At 36.8% G+C, this 16,920-nt stretch overlaps 1 protein-coding gene across 4 annotated transcripts in view; it reads left to right on the top strand.

Annotated features, from left to right (window-relative positions):
* Positions 1-16,920, top strand: part of VWDE (von Willebrand factor D and EGF domains) — a 39,280-nt gene that overhangs the window by 14,638 nt on the left and 7,722 nt on the right. For all 4 annotated transcript variants that reach the window (XR_010387657.1, XM_064506361.1, XM_064506362.1 and 1 more), the window contains exons 9-22: positions 284-557; positions 2,276-2,484; positions 2,942-3,924; positions 4,785-4,921; positions 7,581-7,736; positions 8,352-8,456; positions 8,809-8,923; positions 10,414-10,664; positions 10,780-10,999; positions 11,990-12,127; positions 12,720-12,782; positions 14,330-15,010; positions 15,329-15,424; positions 15,507-15,602. Coding sequence is in view for 3 of the 4 variants with exons in the window: in XM_064506361.1 (XP_064362431.1) it covers positions 284-557; positions 2,276-2,484; positions 2,942-3,924; positions 4,785-4,921; positions 7,581-7,736; positions 8,352-8,456; positions 8,809-8,923; positions 10,414-10,664; positions 10,780-10,999; positions 11,990-12,127; positions 12,720-12,782; positions 14,330-15,010; positions 15,329-15,424; positions 15,507-15,602 (3,524 nt within the window). In the remaining variant the exon portion in view is untranslated. The remainder of the gene's footprint in view (positions 1-283; positions 558-2,275; positions 2,485-2,941; positions 3,925-4,784; positions 4,922-7,580; positions 7,737-8,351; positions 8,457-8,808; positions 8,924-10,413; positions 10,665-10,779; positions 11,000-11,989; positions 12,128-12,719; positions 12,783-14,329; positions 15,011-15,328; positions 15,425-15,506; positions 15,603-16,920) is intronic.

The raw sequence follows: 16,920 nt of genomic DNA on the forward strand, positions 1-16,920 counted from the left end.
CATTCATTAACCTTTTTTGCTGCTTTTTCTGATGTAGCTGAGTTTTAAATTTTTGATTCATAGCTGCATACAAGAAGATATGATGTTGATTATCCAGGAAAAAAAAAAAGTTGTGTGTTTGTTTGTGTGCTGTGCCATTTGGCTTTCCTGATGCGTGGACAAAATTTGTAGAATCAAAGCTCATAAAATATTTGAAATCTATATTAAGATGAAGTTGCTGACATATAGTGATACAGCTATTTTTTAACCAAAGTAATAGAATATGTTTTTCTTCTGATTCCAGGCTCTACGACAATTTCGAAACAGGAACGTTTGTTCTCTATAAGAGTACGTCTCGAGATTTTGAAGTTCATGTTCGCCAGTGGGACTGCGGGAGTCTTCACTATCCAGCCTCCTGTAACTGTGGCTTTGTTGCCAAAGAAGGAAGTGATATAATTGCATTTGACATGTGCAGCGGTCAGCTACGTGAGTCACAGCCACACTTATCTGTAATAAGTAGAGACACAACTGGAAGCAATGTCAGGATCACTGAGTCCTACCTCGGAAGAAAATTAACAGTAAGTGGTAAATATTACTTGCTGAGGCAATATTTATCTCAGCAATTATTTTTGTCAGTTCACACCAATTATAGAGCTGTTGGCCAGTGTTTTGCATGTAAGTGAGGGGTGTTATCCTTGAAAACTACAATGTGTCAGCATGGACACCTTCCTGGAACTGTGTTGGCATACAATCATAGTATGGATTTTGCAGTTTTATGAATCAATATGCACTTATTTAGCAGGACTAATTTTCCAAGATGGGATCTCCGTTCTGCATGCACAGTGTTTTGCTCATGCCAGTGTCATACAGAAAAGCCTGTGTATGCAAATAATTGAGTATGCCAAATGACATGCACAGAATTAAAAGTATCAGTGGCTTCTCTAGAGAATGTGGCCCTCAAATACAATATTCACATTTTGTTTTGTTTGTATAATTTGCTATCCCTTTTCTTTCATAAATGACATTGCTGTAGGGCTCCAGTGAACCTGAAATGAAGCAGAATGTAAAAATGAAACACTCTGCTTCTCTCTCATCACTCTGTTGGTCTGTAAGGCAAGCCATAAAAAACGATATGCCTTTTCAAGTTGGGTTTAGCTATCGGTATAAGAATACTTTAAATATTTAGCTTTTATCTGAAGCAGTTCATTTGAAGACTTAAGATATTAAATATCAAGACATCTGTAGGCAATAGAGAGATGAAGTCCCTCCCTTTTATAGGTAAGGGTACAGAAAAATGGAAAAATTAAGTGATTTGCTCAGATTTGTGCAGCAAGTTAATAACAGAAACAGTGTTTACACTTAGAAGTCATAAAATCTTTTGTCCTCACTTCAACTATACATGTCTCATGGATTCCCATGAATGGTTATTGTTTATTTCTCTTTTATGTGCACATGAGTCTGTTTTTCTCCTTTGGCACATCACCGCAGTGCAATTTGTTTGTGTTTTGTGCGAGGAAAAACATGCAGTTGGATTGTGTTAATTCTTCAGATTAGTAAATTAGAAAGTGTTAATTCCACTCAGTATATTTTTAGAATAACATTTCTGCTTGATCAATAGATGAGCATTGCAGAACTTATGAATAATATATTGATAGCTATTGAAATACCATAGCCTATTGAAGTAATTCTATCCATGGAGAGGGTTTTGCTCTTGAAACTCATAAGTTTCTTTCAAGAGATTATGGAGTTGCCTAAAATAAAATAGTAAATGTTTGAGATTATTTTGAACTACTCTGAATATTTAGGATCATCTTTGTAGGTAGAAAATGACTCTATATTAAGCTACTCACACAGAAAATCATGTATTTCACAAAAAGATAGTTGAGAAAGGTGTCACCAAAGAATCAATTCCTAGGGCCAGAATTATCCCTTGCCCAGTGCCAGCATATGACAAGTGAGTGGCCTCTTTTTCTTTGCCCAGCTGATCTTTGATTCTTTGTGGTTTTGAGGTCATTGACCTTCCACAGAATATCTGCTAATGATCAGTGAAATTTGTTGACCTACAGCGCACCACCTAGCTGACCATCATACTTGCTAAGGTTGAGATGTACAGGACTTTTCTACAAGGCTTTGCCGAAAGAAGAAATAACAAAATTTTTCTGATCCAGATTAGTCAGAGCCAGAGTTTAATGGAATGTTTTTGTACACCTGGCCTTTGTCAATTGTTCCGTTCCAACAAACATACCTAATTTTATCAGAACTGTTTCTCATGATGATATCGCCAATCTCTTTTTAGGTATTGTTTTCTTCTGGAGCTTTCGTTCGTGCTGATGTGAGTGAATGGGGAATGAGCATAACGCTTAGGGCACCCAGTTCAGATTTCAAAAATACACTGGGACTCTGTGGCACCTTTGACGGAAGTGCAGAGAATGACTATCACACTGCAAGGGGGATGGAAATCCCAAACAATTCTAATGTTCCTTTTTCTTTTATTAACGAATGGAGGTAACAAAATACTTCTGTTTCAATCAAATGTCATCATTTTTGGTTCAACCTTTCCTTTGCACTTCTAACAACTTGTCTAAATAAAAAAATCTTCCTAACTTTTTAAGTTGATGTTAAAATGCCATCGTTACTTTCTGTGATTAATTTTGGTGTAAATTGAAACTGAAGTGCCAGATTAGTGTTCACGTAGTAATTATGACATAAGATTAGTTTGAATAAGTTTTGAACAAAATACCAAGGTGTACAGAAGAGTCACTCAATCCCTTTGTTATAAATTACTCTCGTAGTTTTGTAATTAAGATGGGGTCCTTAAATTTAGCTGAATGCTGCAGATTTTGTCATTTATGGTATAGAAGTATGAAACAATAAAAAACAAAACAAATGCCACATTCTTACTAAAACAAAGAAAATAGACAAGGCATTTGAGAGACAGCTTCTTTTTTTCTTTTTTCTCTAGAATTTCACCAGGAGATAGTTTGTTTGACAAGACACCTGCTTCTTTAACATCCTCTACAAAAAGAGCCTTCTGTGACTGCACACTTGAAGATGCTGGGCTATATCAATCAGAGAATAAACTAGAGTCAGTTTCTAAATCAGAATTTCCTCCTTCTTGCAAAGAAAGTGAAAATGGTAGATTTTCTTCTTTGATACCAGGACTGGATGTCACTGCTGAGTATCTCAGTCCTGTTGATCTTGTCAGAGGCTTAAAGAAACGTTCATCTGCACATGAAATGGATTCTTCTTCACTTCTGCAGAGGAAGAATCAATCTGATAAGCAAACCAAACTTCACAAAATATCGCTGGTAAACACAAGTTCAGTAGAAAATACTTGGATAGAAAGACAAGGAATTTCAAGCTCAGGCATTAAAAGAAATCCTCACAATTATGGTACTCATCTTCTCAAAGGCCAGTCTGTTACAAGTAGAGGGAAGCGCCAAAGTTATTATGAATATCATCCAGTATTTCCATTCCAAAGCCTTAGCCAAACAGACCTAGAAGGGTATAGCTATTTTTTCCCAGAGGACCATGCCACTGACATGCACCAAAAGTTCCTTCCTTCCTGGCCCACCCCTTCAGGACTGACTGAGTCTAGTGCTTTGGTATTGTGCCAGCAGGCAATAGTTAATTCTAGTATAGGAAGATCTTGTGGTGGCCTTCTTGGCAGGCGAGTAGAAGATGCGGTAGATATGTGCGTTAAAGATTTGCTGCTGAAAGATGACCTCAGCTGGGCAGAAGCTTTCTTACCTCTTCTAGAGAATGAATGTGAGAGGAGAGTTTTAGAAGAAATAAATTACAACCGACAGGAACTTCAAGGGTCAGTTGAGAACCTACTTATTGCGTTAAAATGTCCCAATCTCTGCAGTGGTAATGGAGAATGTATAGAATGGGGTTGTGCATGTTTTCAAGGCTATAGCTCGTATGACTGCAGCGTACTGTCTGGTAAGTGGAACAAAACAGTGAGATTTACTTAAATAGCATTTTCAATATTTGTGCACCATAAGTTTATTTTACTGCCTTTCTCTCTTGGTTTGGTACAGTGACAGAGGTTCCCTACATTGGGGCTGTTTGTTATCCAACAACTTAGTTGCAATTTAAAATTGCTTTCTTTTCAGCCTTCTTGTTTCCGTAGGGCAAAACATGGGCTTAGTTTATGGTATGTCATATTTCTTAAACGTACCACTCGGTGAGGCTGCAATCCACAGTGCTATCCCAAGAGATTAGCACATTTTCATGTTCTTCCCTGTCTTCAGCAGGGAAGATCTGCCATTTCTATCTGTTCCCTATTGTTTATAGTCCGTATGGTCCTGTTTATTAACTGCAAGCGGACTGCTTTTCATTTTGGTGATATTACATCTCTGTAAGCAAACTGTTAAACACAGTGGAAACACAATTAATGGTGAAGAAAAAAGAGCTATAGCAAATGTTGCTGGGCAGGTTTTTTCAGTAAAAAGAAAATACAGGTAAGCAGACACGCAGGGAAGGTATGAGAAGTATTAGGAAAAATCCTTTCAAACAAAATATTTTAATTTTTTTTTGAAATGGCATTTTTATTTTAGTGACTTATTTAAAAACAAATGGAGGAAGAGGTAAAATGATAATAAGCTTTTTAAACTTGTGCTGGAATTGTCTCACAAGCCTTTGTATTAGAGAGAATGAAGATTTCAAATGGTGAAGCAAAAAATACTGGATAATGCCATTTATACAGTTTTCTTAGTTGGATAGAGAAATAAACATATTAATGTAAATGCATATGAATCACTTAATATATCAACTTTCACTGTCTAATCTCTGCTTCAAAGACCAGGTTCTAGAAATTACAGAGCTGGAGAATGCTGGGTTATGCGATATTCGACAGTATGACTGCACATCGGTGAGAGCTTTTGGACATGGCTTCAGGGAGTCATCAAGTCTGAAATGTGAAATTAGCAAATTACAGGTATATGTATAGTCATGTTACCTTTAAGCTTCTCAGAGAATGCGAAAAAAATGTCTAATTAGCCGAGCCTGTTATTAGTCATTTATGTGGACACAGTCCAATGCTTTAGCAGAAGCTAAAAGCAAAGGCACTCAGCACTTTGCAGTAGACACTCAAGTCTTTGCAAGATTGCCATTCCCTCAATGATAAAAGGAATACAAAACATAATGGGAATGTTCAGCAGCGAGAGGAAGATAACAGCATGCAGCAGCTTCAGGAAAGGGCAAGGGCAACCCTATTAGTAGCAACCAGTACATTGTTTTTCTTTTATTTAAGTGCTTATAGAGTGGAAATAAAGAACCACTTCTTTGAAAAAGGGCAGCAAGGTTAAAGACGTTTCTAGATTTCTGTCCCAATCTACTGCTTGAAATAGCCCTTTTATAAATAAAATTAATCTGTTACAAAAGCAGAAAGGCATTTTTGATGTGTTGTCAAGCCCTCTATCCCAGGCTTGAACAAGAGATTAAAACTACTGTACTGCAAACTAATACAATTTTAGGAGGAATCAGTATAAACAGAATGTTGTTATCCAAACCTGGAATTTGCCCAAAAGGTTTAAGCAAAGTGTCAGCCTCAAATAATCTGCAGGTTTGAGGTTTTTCTTTATCTTGGACATGAAAATTAAAAAAGCTCCAAAGTAAAATGGGGTTTTATTGATGTGATGATGGGGGTGCGGTTGGGGGGGGGGCAAAAGGGGAAATGTTAAATGGGAGATTTTCATTCTTGAGGCAGAAGTTTTGCTTAGCTAGTGCCAGCAGATGCTAAGATGATTTTGACAGATTAAGCAATGTGGGCTGTAGGTTTTTCTTGAGCACATATATCCACTCATCTGCAGGTTGGCTTGAAATGAGAAAGTCTTTGCACTGGAGTGTAAATTTACACTTCATTAGGTTAAAAGACTTTAAGACCAAGCTCACAGTGAGACAATTATTGGGAGCTCACTTATCACAGTTTGAAATGTCTCACTCTTAACTCAGGGCAAGATTTTCTGAACAGTGCTCTCTGTGGTAGTATACTTGGCTCCCAACTACAAAAACTTTCTGTTAAATCAGTTTTATTGATGATCTTCTCACTGACAAGATCCAGGTTAGAAAAAGAAAACCACTGCTTTTATCTGAAGTTCAGGAGGAAGTTGGTGGTTTTTCCCTGAAAATACCAAAGAAAGGATTTTTTTTTGTTTTTTTCTTCTCACCCCAGGCTGGAGTAATAGTGGCTTTACGCAAATGTCTATAGAGTTGCAATAGTATACAAGTCCACGTATTTTAAGATAAACTTGACAGATCAATATCTCGTGGAGTTGCTTTGGCAGAATTTAGAGTTAATACAAAGTACCAAGTGAATTTCTCATTTTTCATCTTTTCACTTGTGAAAGCCTAAATCAGATCCATTGTCCAGGGGCTGTCCTACTATGCTGGGAAGAATGTAGGTTTCATGCATGATACTAAAAGAGGTAATTTGGAGAAATCTGTGTTGAATCACAGATGCAAGACTAGTAAATCTCTCTTGGTAGAGGTTTGGGTAGGACATGGCCAAGGAGCCTATGGTTACACAGATCCAGAATTTACTTAGATTTTGTAGAGGATGAGAGTGGGTTTAGTCCAAAAAAACCAAAGTACAGTCTCAGTTCCCTTTTATTTATATTAAACAGCAGAAGTTAGTTTTTCTAGAAATTTTACTCTAGTAGATCTGAAGAATTTTTAATTGATTTTTTGAAATGTCAGTATGTTTCTGAAAGAAATATCTGAACATGCCTTCAGCTAATGATGAAAGGTTTCTGGAGAGAGAGACTCCATCACATGTCAAAGGTTATGTAACAAATGCTCTCAGAATTACATATTTAGAAGTATTTAGCTACTCACTCTTTTTACTCACTCTTGCTGTGAATTCCTTTCAAAGTTGTAAGAACTAAAAAAGCCGAAGTGTTTTGTTTGAACAAAAGTAGTTTGTATGTCCATTCAGCAGAAGCTTTTATGTGAGGTTATTTTTCTGTTCATTAAAAAAAAAAAAAAGGCCTTATCAGCAGATGACTCCTGATGTCAGAACTGGGATTAAATAAAGGTGGCTTGATTGGCTTCTGTAGCTGAAGCAAGTAATGAGGGACAGCTCAGTAAAACCTAGTCAAACTCAAAATGACTTTTGATCTTGCTCTTCTGTAGATTCATGGTCTGCCTGGATTCTTATTTCCATCTAACTTGATTTTCAGTAATGCTTTTTTAACCCTGCTTTCTACTTTCTACAGGAAGAATTCCTGTTAATATTAAGACTTTGGTCAGAAATTATCATCCCTGTTTTTTTATCTTGAACTCTGAAGATAGATCTTTGGATGACTTGCCCTTACTACAGTTTAGGAGAGAAGTCTACAGGGGCAGTGGTGTATTTTTTGGCTTGTGCAATTTATTGGCTTGTGCAAGAGTTTAATGGCTAACTGCCAGTATCCTAACTATCAGATTAGGTAGAAATCTACTCCTGTGTAAATAATGGTAAATTAATATTTCACGTAGCACTTTAATCCAGAGACATTAGATGTGTTCAAACACAGTGCAATCCATGTTTTTTGTGAGATAAAAATATTTTTGTAATGCATTGCACTGAAAAACAGACTCTCTGTCTTAACATTTAGTATAATGATAGCCAATGGATTCTTGGAGAACCTCTAATTATGCCAGCTGCCTTCCAAAATGCCGGGACTGTTGACTGTCAGTTACCAAGTGATGGCCAGCAGTCTGATGTCATGGATCTCGTTGATGATAAACCCATTGCCAGGTGGCAAATTAAGGTACTCTCAGAAATTTCAAATATTCACTTTAAGATATTCCTGTTAAGAATAAAATATATTATGTAGATATTATCCTTTTTTTAATGGTACTAAGTGTAGAACTCAACTTGCTTAACTTAGGGTCTCAGTTTCATCACCTGAATGTAAGTGTTGAGTGCCATTTGAGACTGCTCCCCTGCAAGGGTACTGCTAGATATGACCTAGGACCTACAGAGACGCATATCCTTCAAGAGTAGAAGTTAAAGGCCAGGTGGTTACCCTACAGCATTTCAAATGACATTAGACACATTTATGGGAAAATCAAGTTGACTCTAGTCTACATGCATGAATCTGTAAGTGAGGTAGACACCTGAGATCTCATAGAGACTGACTCAATAAGGTCAATAGAGCCTAGAAAGCTATTGAGTTTACCTTAAAGTAGATACTTACATCTAGTCGGTCAAATATCTGTCTAGACTTACTGGCAGGATTGGCTAGATTTCTGCTGACTATTTTAGGAGTTTAAACAGCTCAATGTAGGTGTTTATGTATGAGTTAAATCCCATGCTAGTAGTCCATGCTGGGGATATGGTGATGCCTATATGAGTTAATCCATTTCTAATCTACATTTTGCAGATTTCTAATGATGGATTCACTTATAGCAACCCTAAAACAGTGATATTATATGATGGAGCCTGTCAAACATGTGAACCACAGGAATCAGGATTATGTACATTAAAGGTATCTATTTCATTACTATCTATGTTTATTATGAAAATAAGCAGATGGAAAAAATCTATAAAAATCAGCAGACTAAATCGCTATATACAAACCCAGTTCTTGTTTCCAGCAGGGATTTTCCATGCACTGAAATGATAAGCACAAATATTGAAGCTGGGATGAAGCAACTTTGGAAAGAAGTCAACCTTCATATAATTACCAAATAAAAATGAACATGTTTTTAGTGGTGTATTTTTAAAAACAGTTGACCTGTAGGATAGATTAGATTTTATTTGGCACTTTACAGATACATATGGATGTATTGTTTGACAACAGAAAATTAATGAATCACACCATTGTTATTTCTCTAAAGGAGAAAACATGCAACATAGATGGACTCTGTTATGGTGAAGGTGATACAAATCCAAGCAGCCCTTGCTTACTCTGCAGACCTGACATATCAAAGTTAACTTGGTCAGTTGTTGAAAGTAAGTTCTAAATGTTTTTTTTTTAATAGCAAGAACTTGAAAATCTCCTAAGTTTTCAAAATGTATGGATGTAGTGAAGTTTTAACTATGTAAGTGTTTTTAGTTTGTAAGTTGGTCTTGTTTTTCATCTTACATTTTGAAAAGGATGTTTCTTTTTTTTTTTAGATCAGACATGTAAATGGGCTTTCCCCCTCCCCCGCATAGTAACCATCACAAATAACTGTAATGAAATGATCAATCATCAGTTAATTAGCAGCTTGCAGTCTTCTGATTTTTGGCACTATACCCACAAATGTTTGTCTTCAGCTTTTAGGAATAAAAGATATTTTCTAACAATCAGATAGATGTTCTTAGGCAAGTTGTTTCATTATTTGGAAAGAGAAATATATTGGATAGTCTACATACAAAGAATTTCATCATAGGAACATAGGAAAATTCAGATTGGAAGGGATCTCAGGAAGCTATTTAATTCAACCTCTTGCTCAAAGCAGGGTCAGCTGTGAGGTCAGACCAATTCACTTAGGGTGTAAGTAGTAATATATAAGCTGCCACTCTTTTTCACATTGCCCTCATGTGGGTCAAAAACAGTGGGTTCAGCTACCTTTGGGTCCAAAATTGCAAGCAGGACATTAGAGAACATAACAGAAAATGCAGTTGTAAAATTTTATATTCTCCAGAGATATCTAAAGAATGATGGCAGCATTGTAGTTCCACGTAAGACAACAACGAGTAGCCTTTCTGTATGCAGCCTTTGCATTGATAGTTGTGTTAAGAGCCTTGCATAAATAAAAGTAACAGCTCTTAGACCTACTAGCAATGTTTTATGTAATGTTTTGCTCTGAGGGTTCTTTGACTCTGACACCAGACAAGAGGGAAATGCAAGCAACTGGATTAAGTGACAGGTCATATTTGTTAACAGTTAATATTCAGACATGATTCACATCGATGGCATAGGTACATGGCCTAAACAAATACTCAAAGGCAGGACACAAGGAGCATGGTGTCAGATCAATGAGTAAGTTGCCATGTGCTTGAAATCCTCCAAGGAACAGTGAGTGTATTACCTCTTCCATCACCTTGTGCTCACATATGCCAAGACAATCACTGCAGCCCAGTCCCAGGTATTGCTTAACAATGTCTGTTCCTTTCTTAAAGGAAGTAGCAATCATATCTGAGTTTTATATATCTGTATTTTCATCTGCAAACTGTAATTCCACTTAGCTAAATTACAGTTTAAATTCAGTAAATTTTGAATGTATACAGATGCAATGCAGCTTAACAAGCTCTTGCATGGCATAAGTAATTTCTTGTTAATTTTGTTATAGCTACAATGAAAGCGTCTAGTGTTTTTGCTGTGCCATTCAAATAACATTAAATTTTAAAAGAAATAACTACATGCGACTTCCTTAGTAGAAAGACATATTCCTTTTTAATTTCTATAAGAACATTGCAACTCTTGCTTAAAAGAGAAAATATCTCCTTTGTTACAGACAACCAACCTCCAGTGCTTCAAAGTTCTCAGGGTATGCTACAGACTTTCTATGGAGAAAATTTCGTATATCAGTTTTTGGCTTCAGATCCAGAGGGCTCTGCTATTCTTTTTACATTGGAGTCTGGTCCTGAAGGTGCCAGTCTTTCCCCATCAGGTCTCCTTTTATGGAAAGCAATGTCAAAGAATCCCCATAAGTTAACATTTTCTTTGACAGATGACTGCAATGCAGAGACAAAGGTAGAAGTAGAGGTAATGAATATTACAGTCAAATGACATACCAGTAAGATTTTTAAGATATTTATTTACAAAATTGATTGCTAGTTTGTTAAAAAAAAAAATCTTTTCTATTGGGCTTGTCTTGTAGGTCAGTGTAAAATCGTGCAATTGCCTAAATTATGGCTCATGTGTGACAAATGTTAATTTCCCACCTGGAAGTGGAAGATACCTTTGTGTGTGTGCAGCTGGATTTGAAGGTGATCTCTGCCAAGTGAATACTGATGAATGTAAACCTAACCAATGTGGTGCAGGCAGATGTATGGATGGAATAAACAGCTATTACTGTGAATGTCCACCTGAACTTCAAGGTAAGTTACTACTTTATACATGCAGTGACAAATACCAGTTTCTAATTTTATTTCTACAGCCAATAAAAGTTAAAAAATCTCAAAATAGCTTACTGTTACAGTAAGAAGAAGAAATACTGTGGTCTTTTGATGAAGTTATATATGATACACTTCAAGATTTGTCTTGCATGTGTCATAACACAAATGTGTCAGAAGAATGGGTAAACTATGAGGCAAACTGTTAACGGTGATCTGTGACTCAATCATATTTTTTCTTCACTGGCTACTTCAAACTGAAAACGATGGTTTAATAAAGTTAGTAAATACTAGACTTGACTTTTTTTTCCCCTATGTGGAAAGGGCTATGCTGAATCAATAGAAAAGTTGAATTTCCGTGTGTATATGGATTTCAAGAGGATGTAATGAGAAACCTGGACCTCCCAGTGCTTAACCTGGGAGGATTTGAGCAAGTTTGGCCATGCATCTAACTAGAGTCATCAGCCATTTCTAATCCTGTGTTCGAGCTTGTAAATACTGCCAGAGGAGAGATTTTTTGTTTATGTTTTTAAGTGATAAGTAAAGACTAATAATTCTTGTTCAAACTATTTTAACATCTGATTAATACAATGGCTGATTACATTGTAAGAAGAAGCAATTAGGAAAGCAAATTTCCACGTTTTCCTCCCCAGAGGTAAATTCAGCAACATAGTAAAACCTAGGAGTACTGAGTCTGCTTACAGAGTGATTGCTTCCATGCCTGCAAATAATCATGTAGTCCACAGAGCCCGTCCTCTGTATATTCTGCAGTGAGCAAAATACTTGCTATATGTGGAAATATGTGAATAGCAAACCTAGCCAACTGTACTTAGTGGACATACCAAAATACTTTGTTCTACTTGACAGATGTACTTTTTGTATTTCAGCACCTACATACACTCTACTTTTATATTTTATAAACATACTGTCAAAGTCTAGCGACACAGTATTATAAAAACCTGTGTTTCAATTCAGGTAAAAATTGTCAAGATGACATAGATGAGTGTGAATCCAGTCCTTGCTTCCCTGGAGTATTTTGCTTCAATACTTTTGGTTCTTACCATTGTGGTCCATGCCCAACTAATCTACGAGGAGATGGGAAGTCATGTTATGGTATGATAAAATATACAAAATCATCTATTTTTCATAAGAATGCTGTTATCTTATTCTATGGTTGTGTTACATGTTTCTAACTAACTTAGAAGAACTCTCTTCAGTAGTTAGCAAAAAAGGACTGTTTTCTCTGACTGCTGAAACAGAATCTCAGTTGGCAACAGCATCAGCATACACTGGGTCACATAGCTGTAGAACACTGATGTGATTAAAAAATATTACCTACAAAATACCCTAATTCTTTTATATAAAAAAGGATACAGTGAGGTGTATTTTTTCTGCATTATTTTCCGGATGTGTGCAAATATTGACAAAATGCTTTCCTTAAGAGAACTATTCAAAACAAAACACTTGCTTAAAAAGGTGCCTAAACATTTATTTTTACTGTCCTATTATGAAATTCCTGAGTAACTTGCATTTTTTATATACTCAATTGAATTTTATATACTGTATTTTAAGAAACTATTTTACTCTTCATCTGCTCTCTCAGAATTTTGAGTTATTTTTATTTACTAAAATTTTAACTCTATTTGTAATTTATTTGCAGTTGGAAAAAAAAGTACTAATGTGCCTTCATATCTTTTGCTTTTAGAAAGCTTTGAAGACATTAATGTTAAAGGAGAGGATTCCACAGGAGAAATTGGAGGGAATAAAGGTGATTTTTCATGAAGAGAGTGGGATTTCTGATTCACATACTGATAAGAATATAGCTGGCAAATAAAGGTTCTAGTCAGTTTTATGTTACTCTCTTTAGTTTTTCAATTTAAGTCAGTTTAATTCATTGTTCTGGTTGTATTCCTATTTTCAATTTGAAAAATGACATCAAAATGTCAATATCAGCAAATCCCTTAGGTTCGTCAAGTCATTTTATTGACCCTGTGATTTACGACATTCTTCCTGTTGCCTTTTGTTTTTGTGACTAACCACTGATATAAAGTAGGTAACATGGGGACAGGGACATCTGTTACATGAGATAAGCAAAAGTTTATGGCATTATGTTGAATGCCATTTTAATGCTTTAACTTAAAAGAAAGGTGAAGGATATGGCAAACAAACGTTCTTAATTCCAAAACTCTGTAAATACTATTGCTGGCATTTGCAAGTCTGTGCCTGCTGGGGCTTTGTTCACAGGAAATTCTCCTTGAATGTCTTTTCTCATTTATCTCTGAATTGTTAGTAGAGGAGGAGGAATACTCTCTGTCAACTGCCAGTGCTGGATAATTCTTCATCAGCTGCAAAATGGTTTGCTTTTCAGCGGTGGGAGACATAGCACTTTGTAATAAGATTCAGGAAAGTTTAACCTTTTGTAGATAGCTGTCTAGTACAATCCCAAATGAGATTAGAGACAAATCTTAAGTCGGGTAGAATAATTTCCTCCTATTTCATTCCTGCTAAAGCCCATATAAGGCATTCTGCCATTCTGAGATTAGCATTGCACTCCATTCCACAATCCACCATAATACCCACTTTCCTAGGCAGAATATAAGAACTTTTTATTCACTTTGCACTCTTTTCAAAGAGGAGGTTTAGTCTGTCTTTTTTTATATATATAAAACACATGTAATATTCCATTAATAAAATCCATGCAGAAGCTTGTAAGTTGACCAAAACAGTTTTGAGAGTTCTAAGAATTATCTAAGTAAAAGAATTAAGTAATGTAAAACATGGAAAGCTCTGGATGGATTACTCACATGAAATACATCATATGATGTATCAGTAAGTTTAAGTGCATACATACTTGTGACTAAATACCTACTTCTAGACTTGTTATTGGCACTTACTGACACACTGTTGCACCATAAGCAATATCTTCAGTTTAAACCCTGCTTTAGTTACCTACTTGGTAACAAGATGGTGCCAGTTGGAGCTGGTAATTTGCTCTAGCAGAACAGTTCTTCATTGACCTAGTATGGGGAAGATCCCTGGCTGGCTGTCTCATAGACATGGTGCTTTCTGCTTATCTTCCAGCCATGAAGAAGTGGTGGGGGTGGTGGTAAGCTGTTCTGATTCTGCTAGTTGGGGGCCAGATTCTACTGAATATATAAATTCTGACATAGCATATGGAAGAAGAGACTTCCTGAAGCACAGAATGGATGGGACATACTTTTTTTCTGATCAGAAGACTTTCCCCACCCTCACAGAAGAAAAAAAGTCATGTAATATTTTTGTGCTTTTTTCCCCTTTCATTCTAACATACTGTAGCTTTTCAACGATCATTCTTTGACAAGGCTGTAAGTGTCTCAAGCTATATTCCTCGTTCTACAGACGTCCCTGAAAGATTTATTTCTACAGAAGCGGCCAGTAGCAACACTGCACCAGCCTCCACAGTAATAACACTCACCACTTGGAAGTCATTTAATTCTCAAAGAAGTGCTTCTGTGCAGTCTGCTGTTCCTGGAGACATCGGCCGTGCTCTCGGCATCAGCAGTGGTCACCTTGCTAATGCGGAAGAGGGCTCATCAGTGAGCACTGTGGTGGCTGCATCATCAGGGAGCCAAGCTGTATTACCTGAGAGAAAAACAAGGACACAAGCTGAGGCCCACAGTTATTTTGAGACTAGCAGGAAGGCTTCTCTCAGCAGCAGAAAAAATATAAGCAAAGGGCCTTCTTTGCTGAGCAGAGTGTTCAAAGGAGGACGTGCTCGCAGAGTTCAGCAGCTGTTAGCCAAGCGTAAAGCTAGTCCTTTGCCATCTGTTCTTGTTGAAATCACTGTCCCACCAAAAACACTTACTGTAACATCAGATGAAACAGTGATGCCTAAAGCAGTAACCTGTTCTGATTTAGCCTGTTTTCCTGGAGTACCTTGTGAACCAAGTCAGGACGGACGTGTCAAATGTGGTCGTTGTCCTTATGGTTATTATGGAGATGGTATCACTTGCAGAGGTATTACAAATAACTATTACAAATGCTTTGCGAAGAAGAATCTTGTGATATCTTTATAACTTGAAAGTATGTTGTTACTGTGTGATCAGTGAAATGCATATTGAATTTTCTTATTTTCATTATTAACACTGGTACAGCTTTCAGTTGCATGGATGCACTTTAAAATATATTTCTAATGTATCTCAGCTTTGCTGCTTAAGGGCAGAGGCTCAGCTGATTCCATGTGATGTGTTTATTATGTTAGGCAAGACACAGTTATGCTGAAATGACAGTGGCACTTTCCTTATTCCTTTCATTGTTTTCTTCATTGCCTTTTAGCAATATGTAGACAAACGTGTGGTAAAAATATGGAGTGTGTGGCACCCAATATTTGCAAATGCAAGCCTGGTTACTCTGGTTATAACTGTCAAGCTGGTGAGTATGGCATTTTGATTTAGTCCATCGTAACTCATACCAATGAGTTCATGATCTGAACATCACTGTTGATTTTGTGCAGCTTTATGCAGACCTGATTGTAAAAACCATGGGAAGTGCATTAAGCCAAATGTCTGTGAATGTCTACCAGGATACAGTGGCTCCACTTGTGAGGAAGGTAAATAGGGTATTTTTTTACTTTTGAATCCAAAAATACCCAAAGGGTGCTATAAATGACTTTCATGAAGGTTCATTCTGACAGGAAAGAGTTGTGTTATATTTTACAAAACTCTGTAAGATGTTGACATAAACTCTACCTTTTTAACATCTACCATAAATGTTTCTTGTGATCAGATACTCCTAAATTTAATAAGTTACAACAGCAAAGTTTCATTTTTTTCAAATCTGTGGCACCATCAATACACTTGATGCTAATCTAAAAATCAGCGAAAAGGGTCTTTCTCATTTGCTTGTGAACAAGGAGATTTCTTATGCTTTTGTCACCTTTCTTCATTGGACATTTTTTTACAGCTGCCGTTCTCCACTTACCCTTTTTGTACCTTTCAATAAAATGAAGGACAGTGAATTACATTTTGCTTTCACATGCATGCACATGCCTCCCCTGCAGACATTGAACCATGGCTGGAATCCAGTCCATCCAACTTTGGTGCCTTGATTTGGGCATTACTGTGCCCAAATTGGCACATCTTACTGTGTGTCCCTTTGAAGATGAGGATAACGTTAAGAAAGGATCTATCTCAAACAACCCTTTGAACGCTCTATAATTCAGTGAAGGAAAGTCTCCAAATAATATAAACACTTTCTTCTCTCCATCGACTGTATAGAGAACTCAGGTTGCCCTATATGGTGATCCACTTTGTTTATTTGTGGTTTACCTCACTGTAAGTACAGGAAACAGCAGAGGTATCAAGTCTTTTTAGGAGGAGTTCCTGATGGAGTGTGATGTTGATACCCATCTCTGCATCATAGTTATGGCTGCAATATTCACTTGCAAAAAGAGCTCTGGATTGTAGGCCCGTATCAGCTGAGAGGGACAGATCATCCCAGAACAGCTTCCTCAGCACTATGCATTAGGATATTCCTGGTAAGAGCACTTACCAATTCTTCTGCTGAATGTGAGCTGTTTTCCTGAAGGGAGCAGAAAAGCAAGACAGAACCCAAGTCTAGTCTAGCAAGGTGCTGCTGGTTGGCAGGAGATAGAGCTGGGTTCCAGACCCTGCTGTCAGGACTGTTCTTGCAGGGTTAGTTGGTCTGTTTATGATCTGATCTAAAATGACTGTCTGACCATTTTAACTGTAATTCTGACCACACCTAACTTCTGAGCTTCTCCCACATTTTGGGTGGATTTATGGTGTATGTTTCCTTTAACCTGCATTGTAATAAGGGTCTCAGTGGGAGATAAACATACATTTTCCTTCCATATTTCTGATACTGTGTGATTATGTAAAGACTGGCCAGGGAAATTTTTGCAACAA

This window comes from Dromaius novaehollandiae, chromosome 2 (assembly GCF_036370855.1).
Source record: "Dromaius novaehollandiae isolate bDroNov1 chromosome 2, bDroNov1.hap1, whole genome shotgun sequence".
NCBI classification, from domain to species: domain Eukaryota; kingdom Metazoa; phylum Chordata; class Aves; order Casuariiformes; family Dromaiidae; genus Dromaius; species Dromaius novaehollandiae.